Source organism: Vanrija albida (genome assembly GCF_041260175.1).
Source record: "Vanrija albida strain AlHP1 chromosome Unknown contig_5, whole genome shotgun sequence".
NCBI classification, from domain to species: domain Eukaryota; kingdom Fungi; phylum Basidiomycota; class Tremellomycetes; order Trichosporonales; family Trichosporonaceae; genus Vanrija; species Vanrija albida.
Window position 1 is genome coordinate 1806184 of NW_027191424.1, and position 21317 is coordinate 1827500.

The 21317-nt window shown below is 64.8% G+C and overlaps 13 protein-coding genes across 13 annotated transcripts in view; 8 read left to right on the forward strand and 5 right to left on the reverse strand.

Moving 5' to 3' along the window:
* Positions 1–33: 33 nt before the first annotated feature.
* On the forward strand, positions 34–816 carry Q8F55_006849 (uncharacterized protein; the record flags this gene model as incomplete). Its single annotated transcript, XM_069355289.1, has 4 exons — positions 34–76; positions 108–158; positions 191–423; positions 454–816. 4 exons carry the CDS (start codon positions 34–36, stop codon positions 814–816), a joined length of 690 nt encoding a protein of 229 aa, XP_069207360.1.
* Positions 817–1652: 836 nt separating this feature from the next.
* HEM12 (Uroporphyrinogen decarboxylase in heme biosynthesis) lies at positions 1653–2906 on the forward strand (the record flags this gene model as incomplete). Its single annotated transcript, XM_069355290.1, has 3 exons — positions 1653–1815; positions 1876–2381; positions 2430–2906. 3 exons carry the CDS (start codon positions 1653–1655, stop codon positions 2904–2906), a joined length of 1146 nt encoding a protein of 381 aa, XP_069207361.1.
* Positions 2907–3166: 260 nt separating this feature from the next.
* Q8F55_006851 (uncharacterized protein) lies at positions 3167–3834 on the reverse strand (the record flags this gene model as incomplete). The annotated part of the gene is made up of 3 exons (XM_069355291.1): positions 3167–3202; positions 3503–3720; positions 3759–3834. The coding sequence occupies 3 exons, from the start codon at positions 3832–3834 to the stop codon at positions 3167–3169; spliced, it is 330 nt and encodes a 109-aa protein (XP_069207362.1).
* Positions 3835–5283: 1449 nt separating this feature from the next.
* Q8F55_006852 (uncharacterized protein) lies at positions 5284–5779 on the forward strand (the record flags this gene model as incomplete). The annotated part of the gene is made up of 2 exons (XM_069355292.1): positions 5284–5479; positions 5526–5779. 2 exons carry the CDS (start codon positions 5284–5286, stop codon positions 5777–5779), a joined length of 450 nt encoding a protein of 149 aa, XP_069207363.1.
* A 343-nt stretch (positions 5780–6122) lies between these two features.
* Q8F55_006853 (uncharacterized protein) lies at positions 6123–8523 on the reverse strand (the record flags this gene model as incomplete). The annotated part of the gene is made up of 6 exons (XM_069355293.1): positions 6123–7592; positions 7626–7718; positions 7755–8009; positions 8045–8288; positions 8325–8408; positions 8447–8523. 6 exons carry the CDS (start codon positions 8521–8523, stop codon positions 6123–6125), a joined length of 2223 nt encoding a protein of 740 aa, XP_069207364.1.
* Positions 8524–8829: 306 nt separating this feature from the next.
* Positions 8830–9712, forward strand: VPS68 (Vacuolar protein sorting-associated protein 68; the record flags this gene model as incomplete). The annotated part of the gene is made up of 6 exons (XM_069355294.1): positions 8830–8844; positions 8976–9074; positions 9141–9276; positions 9314–9468; positions 9504–9598; positions 9649–9712. 6 exons carry the CDS (start codon positions 8830–8832, stop codon positions 9710–9712), a joined length of 564 nt encoding a protein of 187 aa, XP_069207365.1.
* A 567-nt stretch (positions 9713–10279) lies between these two features.
* On the reverse strand, positions 10280–10791 carry HTB1_2 (histone H2B; the record flags this gene model as incomplete). The annotated part of the gene is made up of 2 exons (XM_069355295.1): positions 10280–10699; positions 10789–10791. The coding sequence occupies 2 exons, from the start codon at positions 10789–10791 to the stop codon at positions 10280–10282; spliced, it is 423 nt and encodes a 140-aa protein (XP_069207366.1).
* A 565-nt stretch (positions 10792–11356) lies between these two features.
* HTA1_2 (histone H2A) lies at positions 11357–11819 on the forward strand (the record flags this gene model as incomplete). Its single annotated transcript, XM_069355296.1, has 2 exons — positions 11357–11438; positions 11491–11819. 2 exons carry the CDS (start codon positions 11357–11359, stop codon positions 11817–11819), a joined length of 411 nt encoding a protein of 136 aa, XP_069207367.1.
* A 1634-nt stretch (positions 11820–13453) lies between these two features.
* Positions 13454–13912, forward strand: HHT1_2 (histone H3.1; the record flags this gene model as incomplete). Its single annotated transcript, XM_069355297.1, has 2 exons — positions 13454–13514; positions 13563–13912. 2 exons carry the CDS (start codon positions 13454–13456, stop codon positions 13910–13912), a joined length of 411 nt encoding a protein of 136 aa, XP_069207368.1.
* A 523-nt stretch (positions 13913–14435) lies between these two features.
* Positions 14436–16408, reverse strand: utp7 (putative U3 small nucleolar RNA-associated protein 7; the record flags this gene model as incomplete). Its single annotated transcript, XM_069355298.1, has 3 exons — positions 14436–14546; positions 14614–15588; positions 15638–16408. 3 exons carry the CDS (start codon positions 16406–16408, stop codon positions 14436–14438), a joined length of 1857 nt encoding a protein of 618 aa, XP_069207369.1.
* Positions 16409–16681: 273 nt separating this feature from the next.
* RSC9 (Chromatin structure-remodeling complex protein rsc9) lies at positions 16682–18912 on the forward strand (the record flags this gene model as incomplete). Its single annotated transcript, XM_069355299.1, has 3 exons — positions 16682–17892; positions 17939–18171; positions 18212–18912. 3 exons carry the CDS (start codon positions 16682–16684, stop codon positions 18910–18912), a joined length of 2145 nt encoding a protein of 714 aa, XP_069207370.1.
* A 255-nt stretch (positions 18913–19167) lies between these two features.
* On the forward strand, positions 19168–19914 carry Q8F55_006860 (uncharacterized protein; the record flags this gene model as incomplete). Its single annotated transcript, XM_069355300.1, has 4 exons — positions 19168–19225; positions 19272–19369; positions 19438–19518; positions 19753–19914. 4 exons carry the CDS (start codon positions 19168–19170, stop codon positions 19912–19914), a joined length of 399 nt encoding a protein of 132 aa, XP_069207371.1.
* Positions 19915–19986: 72 nt separating this feature from the next.
* Positions 19987–21317, reverse strand: part of Q8F55_006861 (uncharacterized protein) — a gene marked incomplete at both ends in the record, with an annotated part of 1796 nt that continues 465 nt past the window's right edge. Inside the window, 3 exons of the mRNA XM_069355301.1 lie at positions 19987–20152; positions 20192–20337; positions 20419–21317. The exon at positions 20419–21317 is cut by the window's right edge and continues 91 nt beyond it. Coding sequence (XP_069207372.1) covers positions 19987–20152; positions 20192–20337; positions 20419–21317 — 1211 coding nt within the window. The remainder of the gene's footprint in view (positions 20153–20191; positions 20338–20418) is intronic.

A 21317-nucleotide genomic window follows, 5' to 3' on the forward strand; every position in this document is an offset into this window, starting at 1 on the left:
GGGGACGCACTGTTGTACAGTACACATACAATCATGGCAACCGTAGAGATCCGCACAGTCGACGCCGGGGCGAGCGGTGCGTGTGGCGGCGAGCAGGCTGACGCCAGCCGCCGACAAGGCGGCGATGAAGCGCGTCCTCACGGCCGCCTTTGGGGCGTGTACGTCGGCTCGCACGCCCCGCTCACGCCAGACGCGCCGCACATGGCCATCTGGCACAATGCCGCGGCGAACGCCGCGCTCATGGACGACATGGTCGAGCACTTTCTCGAGCAGCACGACGTCGCCGCCGCGTACCTCGGCGGAGAGGTGGCCGGCGTCGCGCTCTGGGTGCAGCCGGGGCACGACCTACGCGGCGCGAACGCCGCTGCCGCGCGCGCGCTCTCCCTCCTCCCGCCCAAGCGCGGCGCGTTCCTCGCCGAGAAGGTAAGCGGCCAGCGGGCTCGCTCACACCAGGCCATCCCCGCCCTCGACGCGCTCGCCGAGGCGTGCCTCCCCGGCGCCGAGACCGAGTGGCACAGCCTCTTTGAGTGGCACAGCCTCTTTGTGCTGGGTACCGAGCCCCGCCACCAGGGCCGGGGGGTCGGCGCGGCGCTGCTCGCGCACAAGGTCGCCCAGGCCGGTGGCACCCCGCTCTGCGTGCACACCAACACGGAGCGGAATGTCCGGTTCTATGAGCGCGCTGGGTTCGCACTGCGCGCGTCGCATTCCCTGCGCCTGCCGTTTGGGGCGACGTGGGAGGACCGGTTTTTGAGCTTGCCTGCTGATGCCGAGACGCGGGCCATGCGCGAGCTCGCGGACGAGGCGGGGGAGGGGTAGGGTAGTGTCGCGATGGATTCATGTGTTTGCAGAGGCTGCAGCGATGCGCGGCGCGCGGCGTGCGGCACGCCTATCACACGTCGTGGTCGCTGCTCGTGCTGCTCGGCGTCAGACCCGCGCCGAGGGAGACTGAACTGTCCCGCCACGGCGAGACGCACACACGCCGCCACTGTCGGCGACTGCGCCGACGTCGGGGAACGCCCGCCGGCAGACCCGGTCGCGCCCCTCCAGAAGAGCGGGCACATCGTGCACGCCGGCAATGCACCGTCGCAAGAAGAGCAATGGGACGACGAGCGCTTGGTGACCCCGCCGTCGACGCAGAGTGCAATGTCCCCGGGCCTCGCCCGGGCGACGGGTGGTGATATCCGGCCGAACGGGGTGGCTCAGCTCAGCTCATCTTTCCCAAGCGGGGGTCCTTTGAGCATAGCGATCGCGCAGTCGTGCATCGTGCTATGCCGCTGCCGAGTCGCTCCTGCTGCATGCATGATAGGTCAGCGACGAGTGCGATGGGTGATGCGATGGGATCATGGCCCCCTCGCACCCAGTTGCCGGCGACCCACGCCCGCGTACCTTGCCGGTGTCGGACTGCAGCGCCCGGCCATTCGACTTTTTCGGCGTGAACACGTCCGACAGGCATCATCGTCACTTTCGACAACCGTCCATCTCGACTCGTCTATCCATTCTCCACTCCACGTCGGCGACTACAGCACAGCTAGACGCGGCACAGTCCACCCAAGCAAGCTCCACCCCCGCTCACCACCCTGCTCCTCCCACTCGCCGAGGTCCGCCCCTCGCGCCCGCCGTTCCACTACCCCCTCACCTGCCCCACACCCACCATGTCGGCCCCCTACACCGTGCCCAAGCTCGCCAACGAGGCCACCTGGCGCGACGCCAAGTGGCCCGAGATGAAGAACGTGCTCGCCCTCCGCGCCGCTGCTGGCGAGGAGACTGAGCGCGCCCCCGTCTGGGTCATGCGCCAGGCCGGTCGCTACCTCCCTGGTGAGTGCTGCGGCCGCCGCCTGTTCCCCTTGACTTGCCCCGCTAACCGCTGCCCCCCAGAATTCCTCGAGGTCCGCAAGCACCACTCGTTCTTCGAGTGCTGCCAGACGCCCTCGATCGCGGCCGAGCTCACGCTCCAGCCCATCGACCGCTACCCGCGCCTCGACGCGTCCATCATCTTCTGCGACATCCTCGTCGTGCCCCAGGCGCTCGGCATGGAGGTGCTCATGGAGCCGTCCAAGGGCCCCGTGCTCCCCGACCCGCTCGTCACCCCCGCCGACTTGAAGAAGCTGCGCGAGAACGTCGACGTGCAGAAGGAGCTCGGCTATGTGTTCGAGGCCATCACCCTCACCCGCAAGGGCCTCGACGGCCGCGTGCCGCTCATCGGCTTCTGCGGCGCGCCGTGGACGCTCATGGCCTACATGGTCGAGGGCGGCGGCTCCAAGACGTTTGAGAAGTGCAAGTCGTGGCTGTACAAGTACCCCGAGGAGAGCAAGCAGCTGCTGCTGCGTGTCGCCGAGGTGTGTGCCGACCTGCTCGTTGGTCAGGTCCTTGCCGGTGCCCAGGTGAGTGGCGGGGTCGTGTTCGCCTGTAACCGCGCTGACAAGCCCTAGATGCTCCAGGTCTTTGACTCGTGGGCCGGCGAGCTCACCCCCCACCACTTTAAGGAGTTTGCGCTCCCCGCCCTCATCCACATCTCCAAGAAGGTGCGCTATTCGCTCAAGCAGCTCGGCCACCCCGAGGTGCCCATGACGCTGTTTGCCAAGGGCGTGCACTCGCCGTCGTCGCTCGCGCTCCTCCGCCCCGAGACCATCTTCTACGACACGATCGGCCTCGACGCCTTCCTCGACCCCGTCGAGGCCAAGGAGCTGCTCGGCGGCAAGTTTGCGCTCCAGGGCAACTTTGACCCCGTCATCCTCTACGGCGGCAAGGAGGGCATTGAGAAGGAGGTCGAGCGCGTGAGCAAGCGCTTCCACCAGGCCGGCGGCGGCTGGATCGCAAACCTCGGCCACGGCATCACGCCGAACGTCAAGCCCGAGGACATGGGCTGGTTCCTCGAGTGCGTGCACAAGTGCTCTGCGAGGAAGTAGGCGGCGGCGGCGTAGGTGGGCACGGACAGTGCGCCCGCGCGTCAGCGCGGGTGCACGTTGCGCGGCCGGGGAGAGACGTCTATAGTAGAGAACGAGGGGAGCGCGGAAGAAGTGCAATGACCGCACGCGGCCACGCCGCCAGGACATATACTGCAATGCATCGGATACCACTCGGCGTGGCGAGGGGTGGGGGTGAGGGCGGCGCTGGCTCCTCTCTCGGCCACGGCTCCTCTCTCTGTTGTGTGCTTCTGACCGCGCGGTTATGCGCCAGTGCGGATGTCGGTGGCTCCGCCGGACTGGTGCGTCAGCGATGACCGCGATGACCGCGAGGACCGCGAGCGAAGCGAGCGGGCGGGCGCGGGGGGGTGGACGAGCAGTGGGAGCAGCAGCGGGAGGTGCGGGCCAGCGAGTGGTGGCGCCGATGCTGCTCTGACGAAGCATCGAGGCTGCGTCGACCAGGCGGCGAGAGGTGCCAAACAGCACCAGTCCCGATGCAAGCAGCCACACCTCACCAGCCCGCTCATGCCCATTCCCATGCCCATCCCCACAACACCCCACCGCACCCCCGCCCCGCCGCTGCGCGCCGGCAGACTCACCATGACCGCCTCAATCTCGCGCTCGCTCAGCTCCGGCCTCTGCCAGTAGTACGCTGGCGCCTCCCAGAAGTTGTCAAAGTCTGCGGGCTTGTTCGAGGCGGGGTAGAGCTCGATGCTGGCGCCAGAGCTAACGCCGCCCGGGTGAGACTTTTTCAAGAAGGCCGCCCAGTCGGTCGCGTCCTTTGGCGCGGCGGGGTGCGCGGCGGGCGTGTGGGCTGCTGTGTGGTGAGCTGGCGGTAGGGGCAGGGGGGCTCACACTTCGGCACGGCGTGGCGCGCGCCGACAAAGTGGATGTTGGGGACGCGGGCGAGGCGGACGAGGCTGGCGCGCATGGTGGTGGTGTGTGTGGAGTTGCTTGCTCGATGCTGCTTGTTGCTCGACGTCGGTCGACCTGCGCAGATCATGTAGGCGGCGGAGGCGGACTGCCCGGCGGGAGCACTTGGGTACGTTGGGCGGAGATGCACGGGGGTTGGGCCGACGGGGCGTGGGCGGTAGGCGCGTGAAGGGGGAGTAACGCTTAATCAGGAGCTCGTGCCTATCTAAGCCGGGTTCACGCGCCTAACCCAGACATCGGTAACTTGGTGCTTGGTGCTTGTAGTGTGGTGGATATGTGGATGGCACATGCACCTCCAGCATGCACAGTGCTCGTACCCCCCGCATCGTGCCAAAGTATCTGGGCACCTGGGCCACATGTACGACTCGCGTCACCCGTGATATTATCGCATCGATGAGTGCGCAGGCAGCAGTCAGCTGCCTCCAACCAGCCTGCCTCGCCCGTGCCCACCGGGTCGTCGCCACCTACCCAGCGCACCAGCACCTGCCCACCGCCCACCTGCCCACCTGCCCCTCGCAACAACCTCGGGCCTTGGGCGAGCATACACACGCTGCGGCGCTCGCCGCCAGCTTGTTCGGACGTTGTTTAAACTTGGCAGCGCAACGGCATGCGTGCTGGCCCAGCGCCCGGAACCGCAAACTGGATCAGTCAGGCGATCGGCTAGATCTGTGCTGCTGTTCGCACGGGCAGGCCGCGGCGGCACCGCGCACCGGGCTGGAAAATCACCGGTATTATCGATCGGGCTGCGGCTGGGCGCGTCCGGCCGGCCCGGGAGAGCACGATCGCCCACCGGGCACGCATGTACGTCGTGTGGGCGATCTGCAGCACCACTCGGTGGGCAGGACGGGGCAACCAAGCTGCAGAGGCAGGCGAGAGAGACCAAGCAGTGTCCAGGCCAGGTAGGAGAAGGCAGGCAGGAGCTGCGAGTGGACTCAAGGGGGCTCCGCCGGCTGTCGCCTGCTCAATCCCCCCTGTTCCCCCCTCCCCCCCCCCACCCCCGGCCCCTGCTCGCTGGCAGCAGCAAGATCCCTCGAGAAACACATTACAGCCCAGTTCCGTTGGGTACGGCGCGCTCAATATGTTGTCGGCCTCGTGGAGGGGTAGGTTGGCTGGGCGGCGCCGTGGCGGCTGCTGCCCTGTGCGTCGGCCATGCTCGCCGCTGGACGCCGCCACCGTATCCGCTGGAAGGCGGTCGTGAGGGCCGCCGCCGCTGCCGCTGGAACCGGCGTGCCCGCCACGCTGAATTGCTCGACGGTTGTAATGGGAAGCTGAATTGTATTCCGGGATTTGCATCTGGCAGCGCGGCCAGCGGACATCGGGCCAACTCCACCGCGAACCACTTTTCCTCCGCCGCGCGATCAACGCCGACAAAAGTCAGTCGACCGACGCTCGACATCGACGCTCGACAACAACCTCGACTTCGGCCTCACCCCACTCCCCCCACGCAATGCCCCGACCCCCCGCCCACCTCCCGCGCCTGCTCGCCAACCTTCCCAACAATGGCAGGGCGCAGCTCGTCCGCCCGGCCCAGTGGCCCAAGGACAGCTTCTACAAGGTGTCGGCGGCGCGCCTCAAGTTCCGCCAGCCCGACGGCGGCGACGTGAGCGTCGGCGCCAAGGCGTGGGGGCAGGTGTTTTGGAAGGGTAAGTCGAGCCCGGCGACGCACGAACGCGGGCTAACACACACGAGGCAAGCTCGTCCAGCCGCGCGGGCGCGAGGGCCGCCCAGACCCCCGCATCCGCGGAGGACTCAAGTACGTCTGGTCCCAGGTCGACCCGGCCACGCTCGACGAGGCGACGGCAAAGGCCGTGGCTGAGGCCGACGCCATCCTCGCCCAGAAGACGCAGGAGCGCGCAGACGCACTCGCCGCAAAGCGCACCGCCAAGCACGACCGCCTCGTCGCCGCCGCTGCCGCGCGCAAGGCGGCCGAGGCCGAGTACTAGGGTGACGGCGACGACGGCGACGACGACCGAGGACTAGGCGATGGCGGCCGGCCGACCGACCGACTCTTGCACATCACTACGACCGAGCACCAGGCGATGACAGCCAACCGACCCACCCTCACACCTCATTCCCCACTCAGTGCCGCCCCACGGCACCACACAACATGGTAGACATACATACGGAGCGCCAGGGCTCTAGGACAGGCAGATGCAGTGTGCTATGCCTACAGTCGTACAGAGGGGGGGAGGCGGTGGGCGTCGATGTTGGCGCCAGGCCGTTCGTGGGCAGTTGAAGTGTGGCAGGGGGCGACATGCAGACGACACAAGTCCAGGGCAGCACACCCTAGCGGCGCTGGTAGCGGAACTGCTCGAGCCTTGACCACGTCAGTACGCCCGCGCCCGCGGTGATCGGCGTCGTGGTGGCCGCGACAGCTGCTGGCGTCACAGCTGCAATCTTGACAGCAGGTGCCGCTTTGGCCGGCGCCTTGAGGGTTGTGTCCACTTTCGCCAGCGCCTTTGGTGCCGCCTCACTGCCCACATTGGTCGACTTCGGGGCGAGAATATTGCGCGCTCCGGCACTGATCGGCATCGAGCCAGTACGTTTGCGTGGCGCCGAAGCCGGCGACGACGACAGCGACGTGAGGGCATACTTTTGCCGCCAGCCCTCGGCCACTACGCGAGCGCGCCGCTCCCGCTCCTCGTCGTCATCTTCGTCCTGCTCGACTCTCCTGCGCTTCAGAAGCGCGCCCGGTGACGGTGTCACAATGTCGTCGTCCTCGATCGTATCGCTCGAGTCGTTGCCGACAGCTGGTGACGAGGCAGGGACGAGTACAGCGGTGATGCGCGTCAACGTTCGGTGGGTCATCGGCGTGGTGTGTGCGCGACGTAATGGTGTCGACATTGGGCTCGATGCACAAGTCGCCATCGTGGGAGCAACCTGTGACGAGGCCGCGACGAGAACGCGGTTTGGTGTGGGCGACGCCGGCTCTGGTCGTGAGGCTTGATCACGGCCCTTCAGCGGCGAAGTAGACATTGGAGGTGATGACACTGCAGACACGGCGGACACGGGCGAAGTGAACGCCACATCACGGTCGTCGTCCTGCAGCGTCTCATGTAGCGTCGACCTGGACGGCGAGGGCGACTTGATGTGTTCAGGGGTGGCACTGCGCTCGCGCGAGGGGCCAGCTTGCTGCGACGCATACTGGGTCGACTGCTCCCACTTGAGGTCAAACTTGGGTTCTGTCTCCTCCGCCTGGTCCACCTGACGAGCCTTGCCGCCAAAGAACTTGCTCGTCTTGCGCTCAGCCGGTGGCGGCGTCGTCTCTGGGCCCGGGTCAGAAGAGTGCCGCCAAATCCCGTTGAGGTCCGACAAGCGCGTTGGTCCCGACACCATCCTCCCGATCGGCTGCACAGCCGGCGTCGACTTTGTCTTCTTGACACGGGTGAAGAACGAATCGAGAGGCCCGGCCTTGGGTGTCGAGCATGCAGTCGTGGCGAAGGCTAAGCCCGATGTACTTCCACCCTTAGGGCCTGGCTTGAAGTCCGGCCAAAGGTCACTGATGGGCTCGCGCGTCGCAGGGTGCAGATCGCCCGCCGCCATGCCGCGGGCAATCGCTTCCTCGACGTCCAAGCCAATCCACTTTTCGTCTTCACCAGTGAGCCCTGCTTCTGGAAAGTCGCTCAGAGGCACGAGGCGTTTCTTCTCGGGGCAAAAGACGCGCTGGTAGAGGAAAGCGAGCTCGGCTTGGGCGAACGCGTCCGAGTACCCTGGTGGAATGTTGTGCGAACCCTCGAGACGGATAGCTTGCAGTAGCTATCATCAGCGCGGCCCTGGACTACCACGCACCTTCTCAACCGTCTTGTACCTTCTCAGCATTCTGTGCGCCTTCTTGAGTCCAATACCCGGGATGGAAGGCAGGTAGTCGCATCCCGACAACATCTGGTGGGTTAGGACGATAACCGCATGAATACCCACCGCCATGCGCCGAAACTGAACGTCTGTCCAGCCGTGCATCGGCATATCGCGCACTTGCGCAAGACGTGCACGCTCGATCGAAATACACGAGCCGTCCTTCTCGAGCTTGAAGATGACCGTCTTGCAGCCGAACACGAGCAGGTCCGAGTCTTCCGTGATGACGCCGTCGACAAACCCCTCGCGTTCGAGAAAGCACAGCTGCGCGTCGGCCTCGTACGGCGCGACAACGTAGCTGACTCCTTCAGCTCGAAGCGCCTGCATGTCAGCCGTCTTCCCTCCCGCTCGCCTACCTTGATCAACTGGAACGCCATCTCCGGCGTGATGTCCAAGCACTTGGTATAGCAGTCGCGCGCCTCCTTTAGACGGCCTTGGGCCTCGAACGACTGCGCACGCGCCATGTGCCCCGCGCGTGACTTGGCTCGTGAGTCCTCGGTCCCCTGCTTTGCTGGAAGCGGTCCGCCATCAAACACCACAAACGGAGTGATGCCATGGTATCGCAGCATCCGCACACGGTACATTGCGTAGTCGACGAACCTGGTGGGTAAGCAGCGGAAAACACACGTGACCCACTTGGTCGTCTTCTTCCCCTTGACCAGGTCCTCGGCGCATCCGAAAGCACCCTTGTGCAGCCAGACATAGGCGTCGATGGCGAGCCTGGGTGGGTAAGACAAGGTAGGGAACCACGAACCCACCGCTTTCCCTTGAAGTCGGAGATGTTGCGTGGCTGCTGGATCTCCTTGAGGGAGGGGAGGAGGCCAGAGATGCCCATGGTGTCGAGTGGGGCAGTCTGGCCAAGTGTTAGAGAGAGAAGGCCAGTGTTACGGGAGCAGCAACAACGGGGCGAGGGGACGGAGGAGGGAAGGTCAGGCGCGTCGAGACGCACAACATTGAGCATTGCCACTTTACGTAACCCTCCCACGCGATTTACCCACCTGCCCGATTGGGCAATAAGTGGGATCCAACGCCGACACTGGCGTCATGGTCGTCTCTCAACTCGCAGCACCGCAGGCGACTCCGACTGACGACGACGAAGTCTCTCTCACTCGACTCTTCTCCTCCCTCTCCATCCAACACCATGTCGATTCCACGAGTGAGTAGAGCTGCACTGGGATGCTTGCCAGCGGTCCCCGCTCCGCAGCGAGTGCGCGACCCCCACCCAGCGCTGCCGGCGCCATCGCGGACAACGCCCTCGTCATCGCTTTCCTCGCTCACACCCCACAGGCGCAGTACGACCCACGCAACGTCTTCCGCTTCAGCCTCCCGCGCATCGAGGTCGGGCCCAAGGCCCGCGAGGTGGGGACGTACATCTCTGGCGCGCTCGTGAGTGGTGTGGTGGGGCATGGCTGCCTCGCATACGATGAAGTAGCCAGACTAACCCGCTCCCAGTTCACCTTCGCCTACTTCCTCATGATCGATGCAGCGACCGTGTCGAAGCACGCCAAGCCGCCTCCCGATGCGCCGTACGACACGGTGCCGGTGCACGTCCAGTTTGTGGACTGGGTGCCCGCGATCCTCTCAACCCGTGGGTCTTGTGTTCGTGGGCAACTACTCACGCCCAGTCGGGTTCCTCGTCATCTCGCTCCTTGACAAGACGCACCTCCACTCTGCGTTCTCGGGCGACTCGTGGGGAAGCGACGGACCCGCGGCGTGGAGAGCCCGCGTGGTGCTCTTCCTCGGTGTCGCCCTCATGGCTGGTGGCCTCGCCGGCAGCTTGGTGAGCTCTTCAATCTTTCAACCAGCTGACCCCAGACCGTGCTCATCCTCAAGTACATTGTGCCCAACTACACCGACTACATCTACTACGGCATCGCCAACGTTGGCATGAACGCCGGCATCATGCTCTCGTGAGTTGCAGCTGCGAGAGTCTTCGCTTTCAAGCTGACCGACTCCTCAGCGCCATGGTTCTCTGGATCTCGCAGAGCGGCAGCGACGAGTACGAGTACCAGCTCACCGTTTAGTGCATCAGACGCGACTAGCAGGAGGAGGAGCGTAGACGTAATGACGGCAGGAGTGATGCAATGCATGCAGTGGACGATGAGTGTTGGGGTCGAGTGTGGCTGTGGATGCGAGTGGGCCTCGCACCGTTCGGCCGAGCTGCGGACAAGGACCTGCACTGACGAGGTCTTGGTCACGGCCTTCATGTCGCAGCGCCTGAAGCCGACAAAGACGAGGCCCAGGCTGTCAAGTGGTCGAGTCGACCAGAGCAGCTGGTGACGATCATCACGCACCATCCCGTGCCGCGACGCGTGTCCGACCTGCTCGAGCTCGACGCGGTCGCGCGCAACCATCCACTGCGCTCGCGCTCCCCAAACAACGAACCTCACGATCAACCCACCCCGCAACAACGCAAAAGCGCACAATGTGTAACACGATGGAACATGCATCCATCAACAAAGAGCAGAACGAAAACGAAAAGGAGTATATGGAGGGCTATCTAACCAACCACACTCGGCTCTTGCGAATACAACCTCCACCTCTCCCCTCCCCTTCGTCGGCAAGCAGCGCGCGCATAGAGCAGCAGCAGCTTACTTGGTCGACGAGAACTTGGTGACGGCCTTGGTGCCCTCGGAGATGGCGTGCTTGGAAAGCTCACCGGGGAGGATGAGACGGACGGCGGTCTGGATCTCACGCGACGAGATGGTCGAGCGGTGGTTGTACGAAGCGAGCTTGGAAGCCTCGGTGGCGATACGCTCGAAGATGTCGGCAACGAACGAGTTGAGGATGGCCATGGCCTTGTTCGAGATACCGGTGTCGGGGTGGACCTGCTTGAGGACCTTGTAGATGTACGAAGAGTACGACTCGACACGCTTCTTGGTGCGCTTCTTGCCACCCTCCTTGGCCGACGACGAGGTCTTGGCGGCCTTGGCGGGAGCCTTGGAGGCAGCGGCGGGGGCCTTGGAGGCCTGCGAGGCGGGAGCCTTGGAAGCGACGGCGGACTTGGGAGGCTACGTGGGTGTCAGTGATGAGCGGCGACGAGGTGGGGAGGGGGTGTGGTGTGGTGGCGATTGGGTGGGGTGATGACTAGGACACGTACCATTGTGAAGTGTTGTTGGGTTGGGGGTTGGTTTGAAAGTTGTTGAGTGCGTGGGTGGGGGGAATGAGAAAGACGAAGTGGATTGACGAGTTATAAGAACTGACGAGGGGGGTTGCACAGGGGCACAAGGTAAACACTGCCTGGGTGGGTGGGACGGGTGCAAGGCCCAAGGGGGTGAGTGATGGGTCAATGACGGTTACCCTGGGCATACACACTGCGGCCCACCCACCCCAGGCGTCATGTTTGGTCGGTACGCGTGTCGTGTTTGCATCAACGCGGGAGCAAACGCTTCCACGCGTACGTTTGATCATTTCCAATATTAAACGGTGATGTGGAAGCAGGAGTGTTTGGTCGACAAGCCCTGACGTGTTTTGTTGACGTCGCACGGCGTACGGCGCACACGCTCGCGCCCAGGAGTGCAATCCACCCGCGCCCACCCCGACCCACCCACTCAATCACAACACCAAGGCTTTAAATCCCCCGCCTCCAACTTTGTCGTCTCATTCCCCCCATCCAAGCAACTTCAACTCCTTCACACCCCCACCCCCACACAACAACTTTAGCAACAATGTCTTCCGGTGGCAAGTCTGGTGGCAAGTCGGGTTCCGAGACCAAGTCGTCTTCGCGTTCGTCCAAGGCCGGTCTTCAGTGTAAGTTGCTTCGACCCTACCCCACCTCTACAATGTCTAACCCACCCCCCAGTCCCCGTCGGTCGTATCCACCGTCTCCTCAAGCGCGGCAACTACGCCCAGCGTATCGGTTCGGGTGCCCCCGTCTACCTCGCCGCCGTCCTCGAGTACCTCGCTGCCGAGATCCTCGAGCTCGCCGGTAACGCCGCCCGTGACAACAAGAAGTCGCGTATCGTCCCCCGTCACCTTCAGCTCGCCGTCCGCAACGACGAGGAGCTCAACAAGCTCCTCGGCTCGGTCGTCATCTCGCAGGGTGGTGTCCTCCCCAACATTCTCTCCGAGCTCCTCCCCAACAAGACGCCCAAGGGCAAGGCCGGCACCAAGGCCTCGCAGGACGTTTAAGCAGCTGGATAGAGCAGAGGTTCTCTTTCATCACACTCTTCGTTTTCGCTAGTCTTCCTTTGATTGTCATCCGTAGCGATGCAGACTTTACTCGCATGTCTTTGTTGCAGCAGGGTGCAGTGACGCGGGGTTGATGTCGACGCCGACGCCGACGCCATTGCCGTGATGGCTTCGGGCTGATATCGACTACGGGGGTAAATTATGGATGGGTGGGAGGCTTGGGCGCATGGTGCAGGGTGAGCGACCGACTGACGAGGGCAACCACGTATGCGTATGGTGGGACTTGGACTTCGTGGCTGGCTCCTGGTATGGCTGGGAGAGCGCTTGAGCTCGGAAGCCTGCCGAGCCTGCGAGCCTGCCAAGTCCTCCATCAGTCCCACGTGGAAATACTCCCGCCTTGCACTGTGGCTCTCCTGCTCCTTCACCACCCTCCAGCCGTGTCTTCGTCTCCATCGTCCGGCCATAGATGGGCCATTACGTCCACATAGATGTCCTCACCGTATGATGCAGTGTACTTTGATTCATAATCCAGCTTGAATGAGTATCAGAGGGGACATAGGGCGAACATGGTGGTTAAGAGCACCCGTGGCGGCGTAAAGTGGCAGGTTTGGGGTGGTTTTAGGCAGAAAACGCGCATGCATCTTGATCTGCGCCTTCTTCCTTTGCTTGGTGTTGTGCTGTCGGCATCTCTCGGCCATTCTGATGCGTTTGGGGTGCCGTTCGTGACGTTTGGGCGGTACGGTGCATGTGTCCGTTCATCTGCTCCAGAAAGTGTCCACACATTGACTCCAATGTCTATACGTTTCCCAGCCATTCTCAGGTTTTGCTCACACTTGGGGTTTCGGACCTATAGAGCACCAGTAACACGCTCGGCCGCGCCTCAGGTGCATGCATGGACTCTGGCGCCTCATTCTCGACTCGACGGTCGTCGAATGGCACCCAAACTGCCACCTGGCTCATCCCAGCTTGCTACTGTGCCACGGAGGTCTGCATCTCGCCACGCTGCTCTCTTCCGCCTCGCAGCCACAGATCGACACGTGCATCACAGCCACGTGCTGGCCCTGCCTATCCTGCACTCTACGCTGTACTTGCACCAAACACCCCAGCCGAGCCGCTCCTACGCAAATGTTACGTAAAGATGGCCGCACGATCACCACGACGTCACGATCACTGATCCTGTTCCGACAAACACGTCTGCGGCGTCGCGTGCATGTGTGCGACGCCGCTGCCGCTAGCCAACGTGGCGGCGGGGTGGGGTGTGCGGGGGAATTGCGCTCGTTGGAGCGGCGTGCGTTGCCAGCATGGATCAGTGCGTTTGGTCTGATCCGCCCACTGCGCCAATGACGCGCGAGGATCAGGCCGCTGTGATCCCGCGCCAGGATTGGACGATTGGATCAGCAGCATCACGTGACTTTGATCACTGGTCGCATCAGTGATCCCAAGTGGCCGATGGAGATCCAGTCGACCCAAACATGACTATGCGGGTCAGGGAAGGCATCACTCGTTCCTGGCCACAGACGACAACAACAACCTGCCCACCCCTGGCCCTCCTCCCCCCGACCCCCCCATAATAAATCAGACGGCATCCCCCATTTCACTTTGACTCTACCCACTACACATCACAATCAATCACAATGGCCCGTACCAAGCAGACCGCCCGCAAGTCCACCGGTGGCAAGGCCCCCCGCAAGCAGCGTGAGTGGCCCTCTCTCCCCGCCTAGACCACCAGCTCACACTACCCAGTCGCTACCAAGGCTGCCCGCAAGTCGGCCCCCTCGACCGGCGGTGTCAAGAAGCCCCACCGTTACCGCCCCGGTACCGTCGCGCTGCGTGAGATCCGTCGCTACCAGAAGTCGACCGAGCTCCTCATCCGCAAGCTCCCCTTCCAGCGCCTCGTCCGTGAGATCGCCCAGGACTTCAAGACCGACCTCCGCTTCCAGTCGAGCGCCGTCCTCGCCCTCCAGGAGGCGTCCGAGGCTTACCTCGTCGGCCTCTTCGAGGACACTAACCTCGCCGCCATCCACGCCAAGCGTGTCACCATCCAGCCCAAGGACCTCCAGCTGGCCCGCCGCCTCCGTGGCGAGCGCTCGTAAGCGTCTCGTTAGGGTGATGGTTCTTCGAGGTGCTGCGTACCGCGCCCTCGGCTTATATACTTCGATTTGCTCTCCTCTTAGTCTTTGACTGGTCAGCCATTGAGATGCAGCTGTGCCATGCGTGATGTTGGGTGGTTGGATGATGGCGGCGGCGGGAGGTGGTGTGGTGGCGAGGGGGAGTGGTTGCTGCGGTGGTGGCGGCGACGGCGAAGGTTTTCGTGGTGGCGAGGGGAGAGCGGCTGTGCTCTACTCTGCGTGCGTAGACCCCCGAAAATGCCCTCGCCGAGTGGGGTTGAGCAGTGCCGGAACAATCGAGCCGTTTTCACTTTTCGCCACCGCCGCCGACGGCGACGGCGGGCACCGCCGCATCATCGCCGAGCTTCCGGCCGCCACTGCCACACTCGCCACCCTCCCATCCCATTTCCACCTCTTCCCACTTCCAACACCGTCCACACCAGCACAACCTCCAATACCCATGCAATGCGAACAACAGTACTGATGAATGCCTCCCCCACGCCCCTCCTCATCCAAACCGTGCAAGCGCACCAGACTCCTTGACCACCTCGCCGCTCGCCACCTTGCGCTCCATCTCCTCGGCCCGCTTCTGGGCCTCGACCTTGTCCCGCACGGCGAGCTGCCGCGTCAGCGTCCGAGCCCACGCCCACGGCATTGCCAATAACTGCCGTCGCTGCCCCACTCACCAGCTCCTTGTCCACGACATTCTTCTTCTTCTTGGCCAAGTACCGCTTCATGCCAGTGCCCTTGCCACGCTGCTTGTGCCTGACCTTCTCCTTCTTGGCCGGCCGCTCGCCGGCGTTGGCATCCGCGCCCTCGTCCCCGCTGTTGATGCCGTTCCACTCGTCCTCGTCCTCGTCGGCCTTGCCCGTCGCCCGCAGGCGCTCCATGCGGCCCAGCTGGCGGAACGACCGGCCCTCGCGCTCGGCGTGCGTCTGGCCACCCTTGTCGAGCGAAATGTGTCCCAGGTAGTCCGTGTCCATCGTGATGAGCTCGGGCCGGATCTTGTCCATGACCGAACGCACGTCGCGCTCCCGTCGGCGCGAGTACGTCTCGTAAACGTCGGCCTCGGCCGAGTCAAAGTTGGCCTCGCCCGAGCCGGGAACGAGCAGGCTGCTGATGCCTCGGTTGTGCCCCACGGCGATGATGTCGTCGAACGGGCAGAACTTGGTCGAGTAGGCACTCAGACCAGGGAGCGGGAGCGTCAGGTACGGCGACGGCGCGCCGACCGAGCTCTTGTGCACGTCACGGTACGTCGTGACACCGGTGCGCCCGCCGACGGCGAGGATGCCGCGGCCAGAGTATGAGATGGTCGCCGGCTGGTTGCGCACCGTCCACGACCGCAGCTCCTTGCCCCACATCCTGCCGTCCCAGAGCTTGACCGTGCCGTCGAGGCCTGCAGTCGCGCAGTACCGTCCCACGCTGTCCTCACTAGGGTCGACGGCGATGCCGGCGACTGGTCCGCGGTGGGCCAGCAGCTTGACGTGTGGCGTCGTCTGATTTGGCGACCAGAGGGTCATAGTCCCGTTGGCGTGGCCGAGGTGGATGATGGCCGAGTGGGGGTTCTGAGCCATGGTTGATGGCGAGCCGAGGTGGGTCGCGATCTGGGTGAGCATGACGCCGGTGGACACGTCGTGGTACTTCAAGTGACCAGCGTTGCCCTGGGAGGTCAGCTGGAAATCATGGCGTCCGAATCCAGCTTCCACTCACAACCGTAGACAGCAGGTAGTGGTACGGCAGGTACTCCATATGTGTGGGGTCGATGTGGTGCTTGAGCTTGTGCAGTTCCACACCATTCTCGTCGTAGATGAAGACATACTTCTTCTGCGCGACGGCGTAGAACGACTCGGACTGCAGGAACTTGATATCCCGCACAGACTCCTTAAGCTGGATCTCGGACAACAGCTTGCCCGCCTGCCAGTCAAACGTCGCGACGTGTCCCTTGCTGCTCGCGATGGCCAAGTGACGGCCGTTGCGCGTGTAGTCGACCTTGTACGATCCCCAGTCGTCGAACCGCAGGTCGAAGCGCTTCGAGCTGCTGGCGATGCCGACCTCGTCGACGATCGCGTCCTGCGACACCTTCCACGTCCGCTCTCCCGCCTCATAGTCGACGTCGATGCCGCCCTGTCCGCCCGAGAGCGGCGCGTTGATCCACTCGTTGACGTCGGCGCGCTCGACGGCAGCCTGCTTGGCCGCCACGTCCTGCCGCGCGACCTTGGCGCGCACCTTCTTGTCCTGGATGCGGTGAACGCTGGCCTCGGGCTTGATGGGAGCCTTGCCCTTGCCGCTCGCGAGGTTGCGCGAGTGGAACGACGACGGCGTGCGGGTTGTCCGGAGAATCGAGGCGGTGGACGGGTCGACGGCCTCCTTGTCCCCGCGCTGGACTGTCTTGTGCGCTTGCGGCTTCGAGTTGCGGTCGCGGTAGTCGCGCTTGCGCTTGTCTCCCCGCAGGGGACCGGCAGCGGCGAGTAGTGCGTCCATGGTGGTGTGTGATGCAGCGAGCTGGACAAGAACGTTGCTCTCGATGTAGTGGTGCTTCAAGTGACCTCTTGCCGCCAACTTTTGAGATTGTTACACGTGTCATTTCGAAGACGACTCTCACGCGACTGCCACGAGATGGCTGCTGGCGGGATCAAACCAATCACGACGCGATCGACGACTACCAGAACAACACGAACACGAACATTGACGAGGACAACGACTCTTGCTCGACTCTGTCTCGTCTCATACGCACGCATCCAGCGCACCCACGCGATGGTTGTCCCGACGCCGACGCGCACCGTCCCCGTGCACCAGGCCCAGCATGGCCAGCACGCTGCGCACCAGCACGCCGCCGCGGCTGGCGCTGGCCGAGCCCAGGCCGCCATTTCGCAGTACACGCCCACGGAGCGCGAGCTGGCCCCCGGCGGCCGCAACCGCCTGTTTCTTGCGCTGCGCTCTGGCGTCGAGGAGGAGGTCGACTGGGCGCTCCCACGCCTCGTCCTCGCGTCATTCGAGCGCGCCGACAAGTTTGCCCTCGAGATGTGGGTCGACTCGGTCTCGAGCCTCAAGGAGTGGCCGCAGCGCTGGCTCAACGAACTCGAGCGCGAGGTCGCGTACCGCCAGCTCATCGAGTCGCCTTCGTCGTCGAAGCGCGACGCCCTCGGCGCCGTGCCGAGCTTTACCCGCGACCCCGCGGTCGAGGATCGCGCCGCCGCGTCGCTTCACATCCTGAGAAACGCGAGCATGTCGGGCAACAATCCGCGCACAATCTCGAGGACATCGTTTGTGCAGTTCATCCTCCGCTTCTTCAGCCTGCCTACCGACTTTTTGATCGAGGTGTCGGCCCGCTCGCCCGAGCCATTCCAGCATCTCCTCATCATCCTCCAGTCCATCTACCCGTTCTTGTTCGGCGGACCGCCTGTCTTCCGCCTCCTGACCGAGGTGCTCCCGACATTTGCCATGAAGACGCGCGACCTGGGATTGCTGAGCATCACGCTGCCGATCCTTATCACCACGTTCCAGGTGCCGACGTTCCCGCCCCCGCCAGAGGGCTTCATTCAGCACATCCTCTACCTCCTCACATGCCAGCCCCAGAACCAGCTGCTCGAGCTTGTTCTTGACCTCCTCGCGGCCATGGTCCCGCAGCCGGCGTACGCCCGCACCGTTTTGATGGACCCCCAGTTTGGCTCGCATCTCAAGTCGCTCGTCAGGCTGCTCGAGCACGGCGCCCAGGACTACGTCGCGCAATGGTACCCTGTCGAGCAGCTCCGCTCCCACGAGGTGCTCAACCCGGCGGGTGGACCTGCAATCGCTGAACGTGCTACCGCCCGCCGCAGGATCGAGCGCGAGGCGGATCAGCAGAAGATGGAGGTGTTTGGCGGGCCCGGCGTCACGCGCGAGGTCGGCACAACTCCGCCGCAGCTGTCGCAGACGGTCAAGGACGAGCTGTACAAGATGACCGAGCCGAAGCGGTCCATTGCGTGGTGAGTTCTACGACAACCGTGAGGACCACGATACTGAAACACACAGGATGCACGAGACGTTCGTCTACTGCTCGCACGCGCAGCTACTCCAGGTGACCTTCTGGCACGCCTACCGCGACTTCTTCTCCAACAGCGCGACGGTGGAGCAGCTGTTGAGCGCGTCCGAGGTGATCAAGAACGTCACAGTGGCGTTCCCCGCCGCGCAGGCAAAGCTATGGACGGACGAGCGTGGCGAGACCAAGTTTGTCATCTCGGGTATGGGCTTTAGGAAGGGAACAGGTGAGGGATGGAGTGTTGCATAGTTTGCTGACGATGAAAGACGACGCCGACCGCTTCCTGTGCTTCTGGCGCGGCTGCCAGCGCCCACAAGGCGCCACCAACCCCGGCCAGCTTCTCGACCACATCCAAAAGACGCACTTGGCGGGCCACCCGCAGACGTGCGCGTGGGCTGGATGTCGCCATTCGCCATTCACCCTGACGCACCTGCTCACGCACCTGCCGCTCGTGCAGGCGCCGAGTGTGCAGCCGAGGATCTCGGTCACGCCTGGTACCGACCGCGCGTTTGTGTACTCGTCAAACGTGACGGCGCGGCCGCTGCCCCCGGTGCCACCGACTCAGTTACTGCGCTTCGAAGGCAAGAGAACGTCTGCGGATGCGGCGAGAAACCCAATAGGCATTGCGTTCTTGTCGGCGCTCGTCGTGCGCGGGCTGGCGCGCAGCTTGCGGGCCGAGGTCGCCGCGGCGCTGCCCGAGGAGGTGGGCATGAGCGCCGAGCAGCGGAGAGCCAAGAAGAAGCACCTGGCGGAGGACAGGTTCGGACTGCCGATCCCGGCGAGCGTGCTGCGCGAGGAGGAAGAGGAGGAGGACGAGGCGCGGGGCTCCGCCGAGGTGAGCATGCCGGATGCCGATAGGGAGCGGGCGCGCGCGGCGTTCCGCGCGGTCGAAGGGCGTATTCTTGATGTGGTGAACACGAACGTGTCGAGTCTGGGGTTGTACCTGGGCGATGCGTTTGGGTGGTAGGCTGAGCCGGCGCAGCCGGCGAGGCGGTAGAAGATGTATTACATTATGTCGTCGAGCGCGGCGCGCGCGCGGCACTCGTCCGCGGGTCGTGTTTGCGAGGTAGCGCGGCGGGGAGGGATGTTGAAGGGTGGACGGGGTCTGGATGTCTCCGGCGCAACGGTCATCTCCGCGTTGCTCGCTTGACGGCGACCGACCCACGACCCACTTAACAGCTGCCCCACTTCTCTTCTTCTCTCCCTTCCCCCCCACCGCAACATGTCCGACCGCAAGACGTTCCTCGTGCCCGGCTACCCCGCGCCCCCGGCCTTCCTGTGTGCGTTGCGTTGCGCCTGCGTCCCCCAGCCCCACTGACCCCGCAGCCACGGCCATCGTGGCCAACGGGTTCGTGTTCGCGTCGGGCGCGCTGCCCGTCACGCCCGACGGCAAGCTCGTGCAGGGGACCTTTGGCGACCGCGTGGTGGGTTTGGCCGGCGGCGCTGGCGCTGGTGCCGGCGCGGAGGTGAGGCGGGGCTGATGGCGTCCCAGTCCGCATGCCTCGACAACCTCGAGGCCGTGCTCAAGGCCCACGGGTCGGGGCTTGAGCACACGGTCAAGTTCAACATCTTTGTGAGTAGCCGCGGGCCGCGTAGGCGAGCGGCGGGGGTGCGGGGGTGCGGGGGTGCGGGTGGCTGTTGTGCTGCTCGGCGTGCTGGATGTGGGCTGCGCGCTGGATGTGGCAGGTGCTCCGGCTGCGCCGCCCGCTCCACCCACGGACTCGCACTCGCACTCGCTCCGCTCGTGCTCGGCGTGCCCACTGCACCCGCACTCGCGCTCGCTCCGCTCGCGCTCGCTAACGGCCAGATCACCGACTACAAAAACTTTGACGAACTCAACCGCGTCTACACGGCGCGCGTGCCCGTCCCCGCGCCGGCGCGCTCGTGCATCGGCGCGGCCGTGCTCCCGCGCGGCGTCGACGTCGAGATTGAGTGCATCGCGCTGGTTGCGCCGCGTGCCAAGCTCTAGCCCACGAAGAATCAAGTAGTGCAAATCTATGACATGTACAAGCTGCCGCCTACGGGAACATGGCGCATGGCGCTACCGGAACATGACGCACACCTCTGCCGCGACGACGAGGCACCCAACCGCGAGCGTCAGCGCGAGGGGGAGCGCGTTGCGGCGCGCAAACTCTGCTGGGCCGACGCGCAGCTGCTTGTCGGCGAGGATGTGGCGCCAGAGCAGGCCCGCGAGGGACGCGGGAAAGCTGCGGTCGGGGTCAGCGGCCGTGGTTTGGGCGACTTACACAAAGCTGTAGGCGCCGAAATTGGAGCCCACGGCGAGCGCGAGGATGCTGCCGTACCGCGCGCGCGGGGACGGGTGGGCCGCGTCGATCCAGCGCACGAGGATGCGCGAGAGGAGGACGGTGGCGCCGATGTTTGTGCCGAAGAGCTGCGGGGGGTGTTAGCGGCGTCTTCGCTGGGTCGGGCGGCTGCTCGCTGGCGTCGTCGCGGCCCGCTCGAATCCACTCACATTGCACCCCAGCACGCTCACCACGCCCATGAGGAAGATGCACCCGGCTGCGCCAGTGGCCCTAGCCCACGCGCCCCACCACCCGCTCCACACACCCACCCAGCCCGTGTGGTCGAGCGCCTCGACGAGGATGAACATGCTGAAGGCGAAGGGGAGGAGGTGGAGCGGGAGGGCGGCGACGGTGGCGGTGGTCGTGGGGAGGGCGGTGCGGATGGCCGCGAGGGGGTGTGGTGGGGCTGGGGCTGGCGCTGCTGGCGCTGCTGGCGAGTCGGGCACGCCCTCGGCCGCCTTATCGGGCGTAGGCGCCGCCTCGAGCTTGTCCGGCGTCGCCGGCACCTCGGCCTTGACCTCTGGCTCAGGCGCCTTCCGCCTCAAGTCGTACGCCACGTCGCGCGCGAGGACGAGCAGCGCGGCCGGCGCGCACACGCACCACACGCCCGCGGCGCCGTGCTCGAGAATCCCGACGGCGCTAAGCGCGACCATGAGCACGATGGTGAGGGCGAACACGCCGCCGCTGAACGCCGCGCCGAGCGGGTCCGTGAGCGCGTCCCTCGGCCGCACGTCGACCCGCTCGATCGTGGCCGGCAGCTCGCGGCGCGCGGCCCACCCCAGCGCGGGGAGGAGGGCGGCGCCGGCCGCGATGGTCGGGAGCGCGGTCCACGCCGAGAACTGGAGGAAGGACAGGCCGAAGGACGCCGTGAGCACCAGGTTGGTCGGGTTGCTGCTGACCAGCAGCGCGGACGCGAGGTTGGCCGCCTGGAACTGGGCAAAGGCGAAGGGCGCGGGCGGGAGCCCTGTCGCGACGGAGAAGTAGGCCACGAACGGCGTGCCGCTGAGCACGACGGGGTCGTTGCCCACGCCGAGCGCGAGCGCGAGGAAGAGCGCGTACAGCGCGGTAT